This window comes from Oncorhynchus masou, unplaced genomic scaffold, assembly GCF_036934945.1.
Source record: "Oncorhynchus masou masou isolate Uvic2021 unplaced genomic scaffold, UVic_Omas_1.1 unplaced_scaffold_181, whole genome shotgun sequence".
Taxonomy (NCBI): Eukaryota; Metazoa; Chordata; class Actinopteri; order Salmoniformes; family Salmonidae; genus Oncorhynchus; species Oncorhynchus masou.
This window is the reverse complement of record NW_027016550.1, coordinates 1,915,853-1,936,798: the sequence shown is the minus strand read 5'-3', so window position 1 is coordinate 1,936,798 and position 20,946 is coordinate 1,915,853. Positions and strand designations below refer to the sequence as shown.

Genomic DNA, 20,946 nt, shown 5'->3' with positions numbered 1-20,946 from the left:
AGAGTAGCGTTGGTGTGTGTTAGTTACCGGGCCTTAGTGGTACCGGCCAGAGTAGCGTTGGCTCCTCTCCAGATGAGAATCTCCAGACCCGTATCCACCAGGAAGACAAACCTACAGGAACACAGAGCATTAGAACTACAGGAACACAGAATATTAGAACTACAGAAACACAGAATATTAGAACTACAGAACTACAGGAACACAGAACATTAGAACTACAGGAACACAGAGCATTAGAACTACAGAACTACAGGAACACAGAGCATTAGAACTACAGGAACACAGAATATTACAACTACAGGAACACAGATCATTAGAACTACAGGAACACAGAACATTAGAACTACTTGAACACAGAGCATTAGAACTACAGGAACACAGAACATTAGAACTACAGGAACACAGAATATTAGAACTACAGGAACACAGAACATTAGAACTATAGGAACCATAAAACAGGCTATCCATCCCCATGACAACAGTATCGTCAGTCTGTAAAGCCCTCCATGGTGTTGTCCATGCTAAAACAGACTATCCATCTCCATGACAACAGTATTGTCAGTCTGTAAAGCCCTCCATGGTGTTGTCCATGCTAAAACAGACTATCCATCTCCATGACAACAGTATTGTCAGTCTGTAAAGCCCTCCATGGTGTTGTCCATGCTAAAACAGACTGTCCATCTCCATGACAACAGTATTGTCAGTCTGTAAAGCCCTCCATGGTGTTGTCCATGCTAAAACAGACTGTCCATCTCCATGACAACAGTATTGTCAGTCTGTAAAGCCCTCCATGGTGCTGTCCATGCTAAAACAGACTGTCCATCTCCATGACAACAGTATTGTCAGTCTGTAAAGCCCTCCATGGTGTTGTCCATGCTAAAACACTGTCCATCTCCATGACAACAGTATTGTCAGTCTGTAAAGCCCTCCATGGTGCTGTCCATGCTAAAACAGACTGTCCATCTCCATGACAACAGTATTGTCAGTCTGTAAAGCCCTCCATGGTGTTGTCCATGCTAAAACAGACTATCCATCTCCATGACAACAGTATTGTCAGTCTGTAAAGCCCTCCATGGTGTTGTCCATGCTAAAACAGACTATCCATCTCCATGACAACAGTATTGTCAGTCTGTAAAGCCCTCCATGTTGCTGTCCATGCTAAAACAGACTGTCCATCTCCATGACAACAGTATTGTCAGTCTGTAAAGCCCTCCATGGTGTTGTCCATGCTAAAACAGACTGTCCATCTCCATGACAACAGTATTGTCAGTCTGTAAAGCCCTCCATGGTGTTGTCCATGCTAAAACAGACTGTCCATCTCCATGACAACAGTATTGTCAGTCTAAAGCCCTCCATGGTGCTGTCCATGCTAAAACAGACTGTCCATCTCCATGACAACAGTATTGTCAGTCTGTAAAGCCCTCCATGGTGTTGTCCATGCTAAAACAGACTGTCCATCTCCATGACAACAGTATTGTCAGTCTGTAAAGCCCTCCATGGTGTTGTCCATGCTAAAACAGACTATCCATCTCCATGACAACAGTATTGTCAGTCTGTAAAGCCCTCCATGCTGCTGTCCATGCTAAAACAGACTGTCCATCTCCATGACAACAGTATTGTCAGTCTGTAAAGCCCTCCATGGTGTTGTCCATGCTAAAACAGACTGTCCATCTCCATGACAACAGAACTCACCGTGGGTCCAGGGACGAGGCCTTCAGAGGAACCGACTCCAGACGGATGTTCTTCTTCCCATAAACACGATACAACCTGGAACACACACACACAGAGAGACACACACACACAGACACACACACACAGAGAGACACACACACTTAGAGTTGGTACACCCCCCACACAGTCCCCCTCCTTACCTGACAGTATAGTGTGTACCCCCCCCTTACCTGACAGTATAGTGTGTAACCCCCCCCTTACCTGACAGTATAGTGTGGACCCCCCCCTCCTCCTTACCTGACAGTATAGTGTGTACCCCCCCCCTTACCTGACAGTATAGTGTGTACCCCCCCTTACCTGACAGTATAGTGTGTACCCCCCCTCCTTACCTGACAGTATAGTGTGTACCCCCCCCCTCCTCCTTACCTGACAGTATAGTGTGGACCCCCCTTACCTGACAGTATAGTGTGTACCCCCCCTCCTTACCTGACAGTATAGTGTGGACCCCCCTTACCTGACAGTATAGTGTGTAACCCCCCCCTCCTTACCTGACAGTATAGTGTGTAACCCCCCCCTTACCTGACAGTATAGTGTGTACCCCCCCCTACCTGACAGTATAGTGTGTACCCCCCCCCCCTTACCTGACAGTATAGTGTGTAACCCCCCTCCTTACCTGACAGTATAGTGTGTACCCCCCCCCCTTACCTGACAGTATAGTGTGTAACCCCCCCCCCCCTCCTTACCTGACAGTATAGTGTGTACCCCCCCCTTACCTGACAGTATAGTGTGTACCCCCCCCCCTTACCTGACAGTATAGTGTGGACCCCCCCCCCCCTTACCTGACAGTATAGTGGACCCCCCTTACCTGACAGTATAGTGTGGACCCCCCCTCCTCCTTACCTGACAGTATAGTGTGGACCCCCCCCTTACCTGACAGTATAGTGTGGACCCCCCCCCCCTTACCTGACAGTATAGTGGACCCCCCTTACCTGACAGTATAGTGTGGACCCCCCCTCCTCCTTACCTGACAGTATAGTGTGGACCCCCCCCCCTTACCTGACAGTATAGTGTGTACCCCCCCCCCTTACCTGACAGTATAGTGTGTAACCCCCCCCCCTCCTTACCTGACAGTATAGTGTGTACCCCCCCCTTACCTGACAGTATAGTGTGTACCCCCCCCCCCCCTTACCTGACAGTATAGTGTGGACCCCCCCCCCCCTTACCTGACAGTATAGTGGACCCCCCTTACCTGACAGTATAGTGTGGACCCCCCCTCCTCCTTACCTGACAGTATAGTGTGGACCCCCCCCCTTACCTGACAGTATAGTGTGGACCCCCCCCCCCTACCTGACAGTATAGTGGACCCCCCTTACCTGACAGTATAGTGTGGACCCCCCCTCCTCCTTACCTGACAGTATAGTGTGGACCCCCCCCCCCTTACCTGACAGTATAGTGTGTACCCCCCCCTTACCTGACAGTATAGTGTGTACCCCCCCCCCCCTACCTGACAGTATAGTGTGTACCCCCCCCCCCCTTACCTGACAGTATAGTGTGTACCCCCCCCCCCCCCTTACCTGACAGTATAGTGTGTACCCCCCCCTTACCTGACAGTATAGTGTGTACCCCCCTTACCTGACAGTATAGTGTGGACCCCCCTCCTCCTTACCTGACAGTATAGTGTGTACCCCCCCCCCTTACCTGACAGTATAGTGTGGACCCCCCCCCTTACCTGACAGTATAGTGTGTACCCCCCCCCCTCCTTACCTGACAGTATAGTGTGGACCCCCCCCCCCTTACCTGACAGTATAGTGTGTACCCCCCTTACCTGACAGTATAGTGTGTACCCCCCCCCCCTTACCTGACAGTATAGTGTGGACCCCCCCCTTACCTGACAGTATAGTGTGTACCCCCCTCCTTACCTGACAGTATAGTGTGGACCCCCCCCCCCACCTGACAGTATAGTGTGTACCCCCCCCCCTTACCTGACAGTATAGTGTGTACCCCCCCCCTTACCTGACAGTATAGTGTGTACCCCCCTTACCTGACAGTATAGTGTGTACCCCCCTTACCTGACAGTATAGTGTGGACCCCCCCCTTACCTGACAGTATAGTGTGTACCCCCCCCCCCTTACAGTATAGTGTGGACCCCCCCCTTACCTGACAGTATAGTGTGTAACCCCCCCCTTACCTGACAGTATAGTGTGTACCCCCCCTTACCTGACAGTATAGTGTGGACCCCCCTTACCTGACAGTATAGTGTGTAACCCCCCCCCTTACCTGACAGTATAGTGTGTACCCCCCCCTTACCTGACAGTATAGTGTGTACCCCCCCCTTACCTGACAGTATAGTGTGGACCCCCCCTCCTTACCTGACAGTATAGTGTGTACCCCCCCCCCTTACCTGACAGTATAGTGTGTACCCCCCCCCCCCTTACCTGACAGTATAGTGTGTACCCCCCCCCCCCTACCTGACAGTATAGTGTGTACCCCCCCCCCCCCCCCTTACCTGACAGTATAGTGTGTACCCCCCCCCCCCTACCTGACAGTATAGTGTGTACCCCCCCCCTTACCTGACAGTATAGTGTGGACCCCCCCCCTTACCTGACAGTATAGTGTGGACCCCCCCCCTTACCTGACAGTATAGTGTGTACCCCCCCCCCCCCCCCTACCTGACAGTATAGTGTGGACCCCCCCCCCCCTTACCTGACAGTATAGTGTGGACCCCCCCCCCTTACCTGACAGTATAGTGTGTACCCCCCCTTACCTGGCAGTATAGTGTGTACCCCCCCTTACCTGACAGTATAGTGTGTACCCCCCCCCATACCTGACAGTATAGAGTGTACCCCCCCCTTACCTGACAGTATAGTGTGTACCCCCCCCCTTACCTGACAGTATAGTGTGTACCCCCCCTTACCTGACAGTATAGTGTGTACCCCCCCTTACCTGACAGTATAGTGTGGACCCCCCCCCCTTACCTGACAGTATAGTGTGTACCCCCCTTACCTGACAGTATAGTGTGGACCCCCCCCCCCCTTACCTGACAGTATAGTGTGTACCCCCCCCTTACCTGACAGTATAGTGTGTACCCCCCCCCCCTTACCTGACAGTATAGTGTGTACCCCCCTTACCTGACAGTATAGTGTGTACCCCCCCTTACCTGACAGTATAGTGTGGACCCCCCCCTTACCTGACAGTATAGTGTGGACCCCCCTCCTTACCTGACAGTATAGTGTGGACCCCCCTCCTTACCTGACAGTATAGTGTGTACCCCCCTCCTTACCTGACAGTATAGTGTGTACCCCCCCCCCCTTACCTGACAGTATAGTGTGTACCCCCCCCCCCTTACCTGACAGTATAGTGTGGACCCCCCCCTCCTTACCTGACAGTATAGTGTGGACCCCCCTTACCTGACAGTATAGTGTGTACCCCCCCCCCCCCTTACCTGACAGTATAGTGTGTACCCCCCCCTTACCTGACAGTATAGTGTGGACCCCCCCCCCTTACCTGACAGTATAGTGTGGACCCCCCTCCTTACCTGACAGTATAGTGTGGACCCCCCCCCTTACCTGACAGTATAGTGTGTACCCCCCCCTTACCTGACAGTATAGTGTGTACCCCCCCCCCCCTTACCTGACAGTATAGTGTGTACCCCCCCCCTTACCTGACAGTATAGTGTGTACCCCCCCTTACCTGACAGTATAGTGTGGACCCCCCCTCCTTACCTGACAGTATAGTGTGTACCCCCCCTCCTTACCTGACAGTATAGTGTGTACCCCCCTTACCTGACAGTATAGTGTGTACCCCCCTTACCTGACAGTATAGTGTGTACCCCCCCCTTACCTGACAGTATAGTGTGTACCCCCCCCTTACCTGACAGTATAGTGTGGACCCCCTCCTCCTTACCTGACAGTATAGTGTGTACCCCCCTTACCTGACAGTATAGTGTGTACCCCCCTTACCTGACAGTATAGTGTGTACCCCCCTCCTTACCTGACAGTATAGTGTGTACCCCCCCCTTACCTGACAGTATAGTGTGTACCCCCCCTTACCTGACAGTATAGTGTGTACCCCCCCCCTTACCTGACAGTATAGTGTGGACCCCCCCCTCCTTACCTGACAGTATAGTGTGTACCCCCCCCCCCCTTACCTGACAGTATAGTGTGTACCCCCCTTACCTGACAGTATAGTGTGGACCCCCCCTCCTTACCTGACAGTATAGTGTGGACCCCCCCCCCTTACCTGACAGTATAGTGTGGACCCCCCCTCCTTACCTGACAGTATAGTGTGGACCCCCCCCTCCTTACCTGACAGTATAGTGTGGACCCCCCCCCCCTTACCTGACAGTATAGTGTGGACCCCCCCCCTTACCTGACAGTATAGTGTGGACCCCCCCCCCTTACCTGACAGTATAGTGTGGACCCCCCCCTCCTTACCTGACAGTATAGTGTGGACCCCCCCCCCCCTTACCTGACAGTATAGTGTGGACCCCCCCCTTACCTGACAGTATAGTGTGGACCCCCCCCCCTCCTTACCTGACAGTATAGTGTGGACCCCCCCTCCTTACCTGACAGTATAGTGTGTACCCCCCTCCTTACCTGACAGTATAGTGTGGACCCCCCCCCCCTTACCTGACAGTATAGTGTGGACCCCCCCCTTACCTGACAGTATAGTGTGGACCCCCCTCCTTACCTGACAGTATAGTGTGGACCCCCCCTCCTTACCTGACAGTATAGTGTGGACCCCCCCCCTTACCTGACAGTATAGTGTGGACCCCCCCCCTTACCTGACAGTATAGTGTGGACCCCCCCCCCCCCCTTACCTGACAGTATATTGTGTACCCCCCCCCTCCTTACCTGACAGTATAGTGTGTACCCCCCCCCCTTACCTGACAGTATAGTGTGGACCCCCCCCTTACCTGACAGTATATTGTGTACCCCCTTACCTGACAGTATAGTGTGGACCCCCCCTCCTTACCTGACAGTATAGTGTGTGTCCTCCACAGTATAGAAGCCGCTGGCGGTCCCCCCCTCAATGTAGGAGATGTCATTTTCAAACACCTGGTGGGGCAGAAGAGTTCGCAAGGTTTTCTCCAGGCCGTCTGTCAATTAGGGTGTGTGTGTGAGTGTGTGTGTGTGTGTGTGTGTGTGTGTGTGTGTGTGTGTGTGTGTGTGTGTGTGCGTGTGTGTGTGAGCGTGTGGACCTACAGCGCTGAACTCCTCGGACTCGTCTCCCATCTCCTCTCTGATGGTTCGACACTCCGCCCCCAGGTAGTTACGGAGGTTGACGGCGTGGATGGCAGACCCCGCCTTCTTATCCAGCGTAGCTTCCTGACCGATCCAGTAGAATATCTGCCAGTTCAGGGCTCCGTTGTCGTCCAGGAACGTCTGGGGGGTAGAGGAGGGGGGGGGGTAGAGGTAGAGGAGGGTGGGGGGGGGGGGGGGAGGAGGGTGGGGGAGGAGGAGGGGTGGGGGGTAGAGGAGAGGTGGGGGGGGGGGTAGAGGAGGAGAGGGAGTTGGAGGTTACTACATAGCAGTACAATATGAAATCATATGTTGTCTCATGGAAATGAGGCTTCACTTTGTGGTGTTCTGTACAGACTAACTGCTCGTCCCTACAGTAGACACTATTAAACCAGTCACCTTACAGGGCAAACCTCTACAGTACTGTGCTGCTAGCTAGCATGTTCTCCATTCACCTTACAGGGCAAACCTCTACAGTACTGTGCTGCTAGCTAGCATGTTCTCTATTCACATTACAGGACAAACCTCAACAGTACTGTACTGCTAGCTAGCATGTTCTCCATTCACATTACAGGGCAAACCTCTACAGCACTGTGCTGTTGGCTAGCATGTTCTCTATTCACATTACAGGGCAAACCTCTACAGCACTGTGCTGCTAGCTAGCATGTTCTCTATTCACCTTACAGGGCAAACCTCTACAGCACTGTGCTGCTAGCTAGCATGTTCTCTATTCACATTACAGGACAAACCTCTACAGTACTGTGCTGCTAGCTAGCATGTTCTCCATTCACATTACAGGACAAACCTCTACAGTACTGTGCTGCTAGCGAGCATGTTCTCCATTCACATTACAGGACAAACCTCTACAGTACTGTGCTGCTAGCTAGCATGTTCTCTATTCACATTACAGGGCAAACCTCTACAGTACTGTGCTGCTAGCTAGCATGTTCTCCATTCACATTACAGGGCAAACCTCAACAGCACTGTGCTGCTAGCTAGCATGTTCTCCATTCACATTACAGGACAAACCTCTACAGCACTGTGCTGCTAGCTAGCATGTTCTCCATTCACATTACAGGACAAACCTCTACAGCACTGTGCTGCTAGCTAGCATGTTCTCCATTCACATTACAGGACAAACCTCTACAGTACTGTGCTGCTAGCTAGCATGTTCTCTATTCACATTACAGGGCAAACCTCTACAGTACTGTGCTGCTAGCTAGCATGTTCTCCATTCACATTACAGGACAAACCTCTACAGTACTGTGCTGCTAGCTAGCATGTTCTCCATTCACCTTACAGGGCAAACCTCTACAGTACTGTGCTGCTGGCTAGCATGGTATTTTCCAGTACGGAGGGTGATTAACCAGGCCTGACCAGTACAGATGTGTGTGTTACCTTGAGGATGATGTAGCTGTGTGTGTGTTACCTTGAGGATGATGTAACTGTGTGTGTGTGTGTGTGTATGTTACCTTGAGGATGATGTAACAGTGTGTGTGTGTGTGTGTGTGTGTGTTACCTTGAGGATGATGTAACAGTGTGTGTGTGTTACCTTGAGGATGATGTAGCAGTGTGTGTGTGTTACCTTGAGGATGATGTAGCAGTGTGTGTGTGTTACCTTGAGGATGATGTAGCAGTGTGTGTGTGTTACCTTGAGGATGATGTAGCAGTGCGTGTGTGTTACCTTGAGGATGATGTAGCAGTGCGTGTGTTACCTTGAGGATGATGTAGCAGTGCGTGTGTTACCTTGAGGATGATGTAGCAGTGCGTGTGTTACCTTGAGGATGATGTAGCAGTGTGTGTGTTACCTTGAGGATGATGTAGCAGTGTGTGTGTGTTACCTTGAGGATGATGTAGCAGTGTGTGTGTGTTACCTTGAGGATGATGTAGCAGTGTGTGTGTGTTACCTTGAGGATGATGTAGCAGTGTGTGTGTGTTACCTTGAGGATGATGTAGCAGTGCGTGTGTTACCTTGAGGATGATGTAGCAGTGCGTGTGTTACCTTGAGGATGATGTAACAGTGTGTTACCTTGAGGATGATGTAGCAGTGCGTGTGTTACCTTGAGGATGATGTAGCAGTGCGTGTGTTACCTTGAGGATGATGTAGCAGTGCGTGTGTTACCTTGAGGATGATGTAGCAGTGCGTGTGTTACCTTGAGGATGATGTAGCAGTGTGTGTGTTACCTTGAGGATGATGTAGCAGTGTGTGTGTTACCTTGAGGATGATGTAGCAGTGTGTGTGTTACCTTGAGGATGATGTAGCAGTGTGTGTGTTACCTTGAGGATGATGTAGCAGTGTGTGTGTTACCTTGAGGATGATGTAGCAGTGTGTGTGTTACCTTGAGGATGATGTAGCAATGTGTGTGTTACCTTGAGGATGATGTAGCAGTGTGTGTGTTACCTTGAGGATGATGTAGCAGTGTGTGTGTTACCTTGAGGATGATGTAGCAGTGTGTGTGTTACCTTGAGGATGATGTAGCAGTGTGTGTGTTACCTTGAGGATGATGTAGCAGTGTGTGTGTTACCTTGAGGATGATGTAGCAGTGTGTGTGTTACCTTGAGGATGATGTAGCAGTGTGTTACCTTGCGGATGATGTAGCAGTGTGTTACCTTGAGGATGATGTAGCAGTGTGTTACCTTGAGGATGATGTAGCAGTGTGTGTGTTACCTTGAGGATGATGTAGCAGTGTGTGTGTTACCTTGAGGATGATGTAGCAGTGTGTGTGTTACCTTGAGGATGATGTAGCAGTGTGTGTGTTACCTTGAGGATGATGTAGCAGTGTGTGTGTTACCTTGAGGATGATGTAGCAGTGTGTTACCTTGAGGATGATGTAGCAGTGTGTTACCTTGAGGATGATGTAGCAGTGTGTTACCTTGAGGATGATGTAGCAGTGTGTGTGTTACCTTGAGGATGATGTAGCAGTGTGTTACCTTGAGGATGATGTAGCAGTGTGTTACCTTGAGGATGATGTAGCAGTCAGCCTCGTAGAACTTCCCCTGGAACGCCTCGTCTACCTGCATCGGAACAAAGTTCTCTATCTGCCACACAAACACACCAGGAACCTACACACACACACACACACACACACACCCCTATCAGATAAGAGCCATCATGGAGACATCTACCCCCCCCGACGACGGCCTACCGGGGAACAGGGGGTTAACTGCCTTGTTCAGGGGCAGGACGACGGCCTACCGGGGAACAGGGGGTTAACTGCCTTGTTCAGGGGCAGGACGACGGCCTACCGGGGAACAGTGGGTTAACTGCCTTGTTCAGGGGCAGAACGACGTCCTACCGGGGAACAGTGGGTTAACTGCCTTGTTCAGGGGCAGGACGACGGCCTACCGGGGAACAGTGGGTTAACTGCCTTGTTCAGGGGCAGAACGACGGCCTACCGGGGAACAGTGGGTTAACTGCCTTGTTCGGGGGCAGGACGACGGCCAACCGGGGAACAGTGGGTTAACTGCCTTGTTCAGGGGCAGGACGACGGCCTCGCCCGGCCAAAACCTGAACGCTGCTGGGCCTACCTGTCCTACGTCCTCCATGAAGAACTCGGAGTAGTCCAGCTGTGGTTTCTCCAGACTCTTGTCCCAACGACGCGTGTGTCCCAATGACGCATTCAGTTCACCATACTTCTGATCGCCATTCTCCTACACACACACACACACACACACACACACACACACACACACACAGTAAGGGCTCGGTTTCATTTGAAGTCATTGGCACGTTCCCAACAGAGGATGCTGGTGGGTGTAAATCTAGGAGGACTAGCTTCTTTCAATCTAGGAATGAAACTCATATTTTCATCCCTCTCTCCCTCCTCCATCCATCCATCTATCCAGCCCTCCCTCCCTCTCTCTCTCTTCTCCCTCACTCTCTTCTCCATCCATCCATCCTCACTCTCTCTTCCCTCTCTCCCTCCATCCATCCAGCCCTCCCTCTCTCTCTCTCTCTCTCCTCCCTCACTCTCTTCTCCATCCATCCACCCCATTCCCTCCCTCATCCACCCCCGCACTCCTCCATCCACCCCTCCCCTCTCCTCCATCCAACCACCCCTCCCACTCCTCCATCCACCCCTCCCACTCTCCTCCATCCACCCCTCCCACTCTCCTCCATCCACCCCTCCCACTCTTCTCCATCCATCCACCCCATTCCCTCCCTCATCCACCCCCGCACTCCTCCATCCACCCCTCCCACTCTCCTCCATCCAACCACCCCTCCCACTCCTCCATCCACCCCTCCCACTCTCCTCCATCCACCCCTCCCACTCTCCTCCATCCAACCACCCCTCTCACTCTCCTCTATCCAGCCCTCCCTCTCCTCCCTCCCTCCCTCCCCCTCCATCCATCCCTCCATCCATCCCTCCCACTCTCCTCCATCCAACCACCCCTCCCACTCTCCTCCATCCAACCACCCCTCTCACTCTCCTCTATCCAGCCCTCCCTCTCTCCTCCCTCCCTCCCCATCCATCCCTCCCTCCCTCCCCCTCCACCCTCCTCCTCCATCCACCCCTCTCCTCCCTCCCACTCTCCTCCATCCATCCATCCATCCCTCCCACTCTCCTCCATCCATCCATCTATCCACCCCTCCCACTCTCCTCCATCCATCCATCCATCCACCCCTCCCACTCTCCTCCATCCATCCATCCATCCATCCCTCCCACTCTCCTCCATCCATCCATCCACCCCTCCCACTCTCCTCCATCCATCTATCCACCCCTCCCACTCTCCTCCATCCATCTATCCACCCCTCCCACTCTCCTCCATCCATCTATCCACCCCTCCCACTCTCCTCCATCCATCTATCCACCCCTCCCTCTCTCCTCCATCCATCTATCCACCCCTCCCACTCTCCTCCATCCATCTATCCACCCCTCCCACTCTCCTCCATCCATCCATCCACCCCTCCCACTCTCCTCCATCCATCCATCCACCCCTCCCACTCTCCTCCATCCATCCATCCACCCCTCCCACTCTCCTCCATCCATCTATCCACCCCTCCCACTCTCCTCCATCCATCTATCCACCCCTCCCACTCTCCTCCATCCATCTATCCACCCCTCCCACTCTCCTCCATCCATCCATCCACCCCTCCCACTCTCATCCATCCATCCATCCACCCCTCCCACTCTCCTCCATCCATCCCTCCCACTCTCCTCCATCCATCCATCCACCCCTCCACCCCTCCCACTCTCCTCCATCCATCCATCCATCCACCCCTCCCACTCTCCTCCATCCATCCATCCATCCATCCACCCCTCCCACTCTCCTCCATCTATCCACCCCTCCCACTCTCCTCCATCCATCCCTCCCACTCTCCTCCATCCATCCCTCCCACTCTCCTCCATCCATCCATCCACCCCTCCACCCCTCCCACTCTCCTCCATCCATCCATCCATCCATCCACCCCTCCCACTCTCCTCCATCCACCCCTCCCACTCTCCTCCATCCATCCCTCCCACTCTCCTCCATCCACCCCTCCCACTCTCCTCCATCCACCCCTCCCACTCTCCTCCATCCACCCCTCCCACTCTCCTCCATCCACCCCTCCCACTCTCCTCCATCCATCCATCCACCCCTCCCACTCTCTTCCATCCATCCCTCCCACTCTCCTCCATCCATCCCTCCCACTCTCCTCCATCCATCCCTCCCACTCTCCTCCATCCACCCCTCCCACTCTCCTCCATCCATCCATCCACCCCCCACTCCTCCATCCATCCACCCCTCCCACTCTCCTCCATCCATCCATCCATCCATCCACCCCTCCCACTCTCCTCCATCCATCCCTCCCACTCTCCTCCATCCATCCATCCATCCATCCACCCCTCCCACTCTCCTCCATCTATCCACCCCTCCCACTCTCCTCCATCCATCCATCCACCCCTCCCACTCTCCTCCATCCATCCATCTATCCACCCCTCCCACTCTCCTCCATCCATCCATCTATCCACCCCTCCCACTCTCCTCCATCCATCCCTCCCACTCTCCTCCATCCATCCCTCCCACTCTCCTCCATCCATCCCTCCCACTCTCCTCCATCCATCCATCCACTCCCACTCTCCTCCATCCATCCAGCCCTCCATCCAGCCCTCCCTCTCTCTCTCCTCCCTCCCACTCTCCTCCATCCATCCACCCCTCCCACTCTCCTCCATCCATCTATCCACCCCTCCCACTCACCTCCATCCATCCATCCATCCACCCCTCCCAACCCCCATCCCCCTCTACTCCACCCCCCCCGCCACCCCTCCCTACCTCGAAACTCTTGTTCTTCTCTTGTGTGACATCACTCATCCCCTTGAGGACCTGTTTAGCCTGGTCGTCTTGACTACTGTCCTTCCTCCTCCTCAGCCTCATCTTCCTCGCCAGGGGGTCCCGTGGGCTGGCCCCTACACACACACACACACACACACACACTTTAGATACGGGCGTATCGAAAGCAAATCAGTGCATTTCTCTGTCTGGTCCACAGACAGGTCTGGATGGACAGAGTATCAGTGTGTAGCAGTGGGGGGGGGGGGACCCACCACCCCTAGACCCAGACCCACCACCCCTAGACCCAGACCCACCACCCCTAGACCCACCTCCCCTAGACCCACCTCCCCTAGACCAAGACCCACCTGCCCTAGACCCAGACCCACCACCCCTAGACCCAGACCCACCACCCCTAGACCCAGACCCACCACCCCTAGACCCACCTCCCCTAGACCCAGACCCACCTGCCCTAGACCAAGACCCACCTGCCCTAGACCCAGACCCACAACCCCTAGACCCATCACCCCTAGACCCAGACCCACCTCACCTAGACCCACCTCCCCTAGACCCAGACCCACCTGCCCTAGACCAAGACCCACTTCCCCTAGACCCATCTCCCCTAGACCCATACCGACCTCCCCAGACCCATCTCCCCTAGACCCATCTCCCCTAGACCCACCTCCCCAGGACCTAGACCCACTTCCCCTAGACCCATCTCCCCTAGACCCAGACCGACCTCCCCAGACCCATCTCCCCTAGACCAAGACCCACTTCCCCTAGACCCATCTCCCCTAGACCCACCTCCCCAGGACCTAGACCCATCTCCCCTAGACCCACCTCCCCAGGACCTAGACCCACTTCCCCTAGACCCATCTCCCCTAGACCCAGACCGACCTCCCCAGACCCATACCGACCTCCCCAGACCCATCTCCCCTAGACCCACCTCCCCAGGACCTAGACCCAGACCCATCTCCCCTAGACCCACCTCCCCAGGACCAAGACCCACTTCCCCTAGACCCATCTCCCCTAGACCCAGACCGACCTCCCCAGACCCATCTCCCCTAGACCAAGACCCACTTCCCCTAGACCAAGACCCATCTCCCCTAGACCCACCTCCCCAGGACCTAGACCCACTTCCCCTAGACCCATCTCCCCAGGACCTAGACCCATCTCCCCTAGACCCAGACCGACCTCCCCAGACCCATCTCCCTTAGACCAAGACCCACTTCCCCTAGACCCAGACCCATCTCCCCTAGACCCATCTCCCCTAGACCCATCTCCCCTAGACCCATCTCCCCAGGACCTAGACCCATCTCCCCTAGACCCAGACCGACCTCCCCTAGACCCATCTCCCCAGGACCTAGACCCATCTCCCCTAGACCAAGACCCATCTCCCCTAGACCCACCTCCCCAGGACCAAGACCCACTTCCCCTAGACCCATCTCCCCTAGACCCAGACCGACCTCCCCAGACCCATCTCCCCTAGACCCAGACCCATCTCCCCTAGACCAAGACCCATCTCCCCTAGACCCACCTCCCCTAGACCCAGACCGACCTCCCCAGACCCATCTCCCCTAGACCCAGACCCACTTCCCCTAGACCCACCTCCCCAGGACCTAGACCCAGACCCATCTCCCCTAGACCCACCTCCCCAGGACCTAGACCCACTTCCCCTAGACCCAGACCCACTTCCCCTAGACCCAGACCCACCTCCCCAGGACCTAGACCCACCTCCCCAGGACCTAGACCCAGACCCATCTCCCCTAGACCCACCTCCCCAGGACCTAGACCCACCTCCCCAGGACCCATACCGACCTCCCCTAGACCCACCTCCCCAGGACCTAGACCCATCTCCCCAGGACCCAGACCCACCTCCCCTAGACCAAGACCCACCTCCCCAGGACCTAGACCCACCTCCCCTAGACCCACCTCCCCTAGACCCAGACCCACCTCCCCTAGACCTAGACCCACCTCCCCTAGACCCACCTCCCCTAGACCCACCTCCCCTAGACCCAGACCCACCTCCCCTAGACCAAGACCCACCTCCCCAGGACCTAGACCCACCTCCCCTAGACCCACCTCCCCTAGACCCACCTCCCCTAGACCTAGACCCACCTCCCCAGGACCCAGACCCACCTCCCCAGGACCTAGACCCACCTCCCCTAGACCCACCTCCCCTAGACCCAGACCCACCTCCCCTAGACCCATCTCCCCTAGACCCAGACCGACCTCCCCAGACCCATCTCCCCTAGACCAAGACCCACCTCCCCTAGACCCAGACCCACCTCCCCTAGACCAAGACCCACCTCCCCTAGACCCAGACCCACCTGCCCTAGACCCATCTCCCCTAGACCCAGACCCATCTCCCCTAGACCCAGACCCATCTCCCCTAGACCCAGACCCATCTCCCCTAGACCCAGACCCATCTCCCCTAGACCCATCTCCCCTAGACCCAGACCCATCTCCCCTAGACCCAGACCCATCTCCCCTAGACCCATCTCCCCTAGACCCAGACCCATCTCCCCTAGACCCAGACCCATCTCCCCTAGACCCAGACCCATCTCCCCTAGACCCAGACCCACCTCACCTAGACCCACCTGCCCTAGACCCAGACCCATCTCCCCTAGACCCAGACCCACCTCCCCTAGACCCAGACCCACCTCCCCTAGACCCAGACCCACCTCCCCTAGACCCAGACCCACCTGCCCTAGACCCACAACCCCTAGACCCAGACCCATCTCCCCTAGACCCAGACCCACCTCCCCTAGACCAAGACCCACCTCCCCTAGACCCAGCACCCCTAGACCCAGACCCACCTCACCTAGACCCAGACCCACCTCACCTAGACCCACCTCCCCTAGACCCAGACCCATCTCCCCTAGACCCATCTCCCCTAGACCCATCTCCCCTAGACCCAGACCCACCTCCCCTAGACCCAGACCCACCTCCCCTAGACCCAGACCCATCTCCCCTAGACCCATCTCCCCTAGACCCAGACCCATCTCCCCTAGACCCATCTCCCCTAGAGCCATCTCCCCTAGACCCACTTCCCCTAGACCCATCTCCCCTAGACCCATCTCCCCTAGACCCAGACCCATCTCCCCAGGACCTAGACCCAGACCCATCTCCCCTAGACCCATCTCCCCTAGACCCAGACCCATCTCCCCTAGACCCATCTCCCCTAGACCCATCTCCCCTAGACCCATCTCCCCTAGACCCACTTCCCCTAGACCCAGACCGACCTCCCCAGACCCATCTCCCCTAGACCCATCTCCCCTAGACCCATCTCCCCTAGACCCAGACCCATCTCCCCTAGACCCATCTCCCCTAGACCCATCTCCCCTAGACCCATCTCCCCTAGACCCATCTCCCCTAGACCCATCTCCCCTAGACCCATCTCCCCTAGACCCAGACCGACCTCCCCAGACCCACCTCCCCAGACCCACCTCCCCAGGACCTAGACCCAGACCCATCTCCCCTAGACCCAGACCCACCTCCCCTAGACCAAGACCCACCTCCCCTAGACCCAGCACCCCTAGACCCAGACCCACCTCACCTAGACCCACCTCACCTAGACCCACCTCCCCTAGACCCAGACCCATCTCCCCTAGACCCATCTCCCCTAGACCCAGACCCATCTCCCCTAGACCCAGACCCATCTCCCCTAGACCCAGACCCACCTCCCCTAGACCCATCTCCCCTAGACCCAGACCCATCTCCCCTAGAGCCATCTCCCCTAGACCCATCTCCCCTAGAGCCATCTCCCCTAGACCCATCTCCCCTAGACCCATCTCCCCTAGACCCACTTCCCCTAGACCCATCTCCCCTAGACCCAGACCGACCTCCCCAGACCCATCTCCCCTAGACCCAGACCCATCTCCCCAGGACCTAGACCCAGACCCATCTCCCCTAGACCCAGACCCATCTCCCCTAGACCCAGACCCATCTCCCCTAGACCCAGACCCATCTCCCCTAGACCCATCTCCCCTAGACCCATCTCCCCTAGACCCAGACCGACCTCCCCAGACCCATCTCCCCTAGACCTAGACCCATCTCCCCTAGACCCAGACCCATCTCCCCTAGACCCATCTCCCCTAGACCCATCTCCCCTAGACCCACTTCCCCTAGACCCAGACCGACCTCCCCAGACCCATCTCCCCTAGACCTAGACCCATCTCCCCTAGACCCAGACCCATCTCCCCTAGACCCATCTCCCCTAGACCCATCTCCCCTAGACCCATCTCCCCTAGACCCATCTCCCCTAGACCCATCTCCCCTAGAGCCATCTCCCCTAGAGCCATCTCCCCTAGAGCCATCTCCCCTAGACCCATCTCCCCTAGACCCATCTCCCCTAGACCCATCTCCCCTAGACCCATCTCCCCTAGACCCAGACCCATCTCCCCTAGACCCAGACCCATCTCCCCAGGACCTAGACCCACCTCCCCAGGACCTAGACCCAGACCCATCTCCCCTAGACCCACCTCCCCAGGACCCAGACCCAGACCCATCTCCCCTAGACCCACCTCCCCAGGACCCAGACCCACCTCCCCAGGACCTAGACCCACCTCCCCAGGACCTAGACCCACCTCCCCAGGACCTAGACCCAGACCCATCTCCCCTAGACCCACCTCCCCAGGACCCAGACCCATCTCCCCTAGACCCATCTCCCCAGGACCTAGACCCACCTCCCCAGGACCCAGACCCACCTCCCCAGGACCTAGACCCACCTCCCCAGGACCTAGACCCACCTCCCCAGGACCTAGACCCAGACCCATCTCCCCTAGACCCACCTCCCCAGGACCCAGACCCATCTCCCCTAGACCCACCTCCCCAGGACCCAGACCCACCTCCCCAGGACCTAGACCCACCTCCCCAGGACCTAGACCCACCTCCCCAGGACCTAGACCCAGACCCATCTCCCCTAGACCCACCTCCCCAGGACCCAGACCCATCTCCCCTAGACCCATCTCCCCAGGACCTAGACCCACCTCCCCAGGACCCAGACCCACCTCCCCAGGACCTAGACCCACCTCCCCAGGACCTAGACCCACCTCCCCAGGACCTAGACCCAGACCCATCTTCCCTAGACCCACCTCCCCAGGACCCAGACCCATCTCCCCTAGACCCACCTCCCCAGGACCCAGACCCACCTCCCCAGGACCTAGACCCACCTCCCCAGGACCTAGACCCACCTCCCCAGGACCTAGACCCAGACCCATCTCCCCGAGACCCACCTCCCCAGGACCCAGACCCATCTCCCCTAGACCCATCTCCCCAGGACCTAGACCCACCTCCCCCCAGGACCCAGACCCACCTCCCCAGGACCTAGACCCACCTCCCCAGGACCTAGACCCACCTCCCCAGGACCTAGACCCACCTCCCCAGGACCCAGACCCACCTCCCCAGGACCCAGACCCACCTCCCCAGGACCCAGACCCACCTCCCCAGGACCCAGACCCACCTCCCCAGGACCCAGACCCACCTCCCCAGGACCCAGACCCACCTCCCCAGGACCCAGACCCACCTCCCCTAGACCCACCTCCCCAGGACCCAGACCCACCTCCCCAGGACCCAGACCCATCTCCCCTAGACCCACCTCCCCAGGACCTAGACCCACCTCCCCAGGACCCAGACCCACCTCCCCAGGACCCAGACCCACCTCCCCAGGACCCAGACCCACCTCCCCAGGACCCAGACCCACCTCCCCAGGACCCAGACCCACCTCCCCAGGACCTAGACCCACCTCCCCAGGACCTAGACCCACCTCCCCAGGACCTAGACCCACCTCCCCAGGACCTAGACCCACCTCCCCAGGACCTAGACCCACCTCCCCAGGACCTAGACCCACCTCCCCAGGACCTAGACCCACCTCCCCAGGACCTAGACCCACCTCCCCCTGCAGCAGATATTACAGCAGGGGATGCTCCAGCCAGTCTCAGTTGGTTCTGAAGAGAGAAGTCGATGTTGTACCACTCTGCTGTCCTGTCCACCGGCTTGGGAGGCATCACCAGGTTGGGGTTCTCACGTACATCTAGAACCTAGAACACACACAGAGAAGAGACCACTTACAACCTAGAACATCTAAAACCTAGAACAGAACATCTAGAACATTTTGAACCTAAAACACAGGGTAGAATGTCTAGAACCTAGAACATAGGGCAAAACACCTAGAACATTTAGAACAGTTAGAACCTAGAACACAGGACAGAACATCTAGAACAGAGACCAGTGTGTACCTCTAGGTCGACGAGGAAGTGGATGGCTTCAGGAAGAGTCACCAGACGATTCTTATTCAGAACCAACTTCTTCAGCTTCCCACACCTACACAACAACAACACGTTGATCCACTACACAGCCGGTACTGTCAGAAACATCAAAGCACGTCACAAAATGGCATCATGAAATACCGGCTTGGAAGCATGCGGACGCCTTAAGTGTGTGTCTACCTACAGAGTCCCTCGGGTAGGACGTGAGGTACCCACCTACAGAGTCCCTCGGGTATGACGTGAGGTACCCACCTACAGAGACCCTCGGGTATTACGTGAGGTACCCACCTACAGAGACCCTCGGGTATGACGTGAGGTACCCACCTACAGAGTCCCTCGGGTATGACGTGAGGTACCCACCTACAGAGTCCCTCGGGTATGACGTGAGGTACCCACCTAAAGAGTCCCTCGGGTATGACGTGAGGTACCCACCTACAGAGTCCCTCGGGTATGACGTGAGGTACTCGGGTATGACGTGAGGTACCCAGGTACCCACCTACAGAGTCCCTCGGGTATGACGTGAGGTACCCACCTACAGAGTCCCTCGGGTATGACGTGAGGTACCCACCTACAGAGACCCTCGGGTATGACGTGAGGTACCCACCTACAGAGTCCCTCGGGTATGACGTGAGGTACCCAGGTACCCACCTACAGAGTCCCTCGGGTATGACGTGAGGTACCCACCTACAGAGTCCCTCGGGTATGACGTGAGGTACCCAGGTACCCACCTACAGAGTCCCTCGGGTATGACGTGAGGAACCCACCTACAGAGTCCCTCGGGTATGACGTGAGGTACCCACCTACAGTGTCCCTCGGGTATGACGTGAGTACCCACCTACAGTGTCCCTCGGGTATGACGTGAGGTACCCACCTACAGAGTCCCTCGGGTATGACGTGAGGTACCCACCTACAGAGTCCCTCGGGTATGACGTGAGGTACCCACCTACAGTGTCCCTCGGGTATGACGTGAGGTACCCACCTACAGAGTCCCTCGGGTATGACGTGAGGTACCCAGGTACCCACCTACAGAGTCCCTCGGGTATGACGTGAGGTACCCACCTACAGTGTCCCTCGGGTATGACGTGAGGTACCCACCTACAGAGTCCCTCGGGTATGACGTGAGGTACCCACCTACAGAGTCCCTCGGGTATGACGTGAGGTACCCACCTACAGTGTCCCTCGGGTATGACGTGAGTACCCACCTACAGTGTCCCTCGGGTATGACGTGAGGTACCCACCTACAGAGTCCCTCGGGTATGACGTGAGGTACCCAGGTACCCACCTACAGAGTCCCTCGGGTATGACGTGAGGTACCCACCTACAGAGACCCTCGGGCATGACGTGAGGTACCCACTTACAGAGTCCCTCGGGTATGACGTGAGGTACCCAGGTACCCACCTACAGAGTCCCTCGGGTATGACGTGAGGTACCCACCTACAGAGTCCCTCGGGTATGACGTGAGGTACCCACCTACAGAGTCCCTCGGGTATGACGTGAGGTACCCACCTACAGAG

General features: G+C 56.4%; 1 protein-coding gene across 2 annotated transcripts in view; it reads right to left on the bottom strand.

Annotated features, from left to right (window-relative positions):
* Positions 1-20,946, bottom strand: part of LOC135538769 (protein flightless-1 homolog) — a 92,340-nt gene that overhangs the window by 30,051 nt on the left and 41,343 nt on the right. For both annotated transcript variants that reach the window (XM_064964682.1, XM_064964683.1), the window contains exons 10-18: positions 19,403-19,487; positions 19,057-19,204; positions 13,167-13,300; positions 10,440-10,562; positions 9,870-9,974; positions 6,876-7,055; positions 6,646-6,728; positions 1,693-1,767; positions 28-111 (exon numbers count right to left, since the gene is read on the bottom strand). In XM_064964682.1, the coding sequence (XP_064820754.1) occupies positions 28-111; positions 1,693-1,767; positions 6,646-6,728; positions 6,876-7,055; positions 9,870-9,974; positions 10,440-10,562; positions 13,167-13,300; positions 19,057-19,204; positions 19,403-19,487 (1,017 nt within the window). The remainder of the gene's footprint in view (positions 1-27; positions 112-1,692; positions 1,768-6,645; positions 6,729-6,875; positions 7,056-9,869; positions 9,975-10,439; positions 10,563-13,166; positions 13,301-19,056; positions 19,205-19,402; positions 19,488-20,946) is intronic.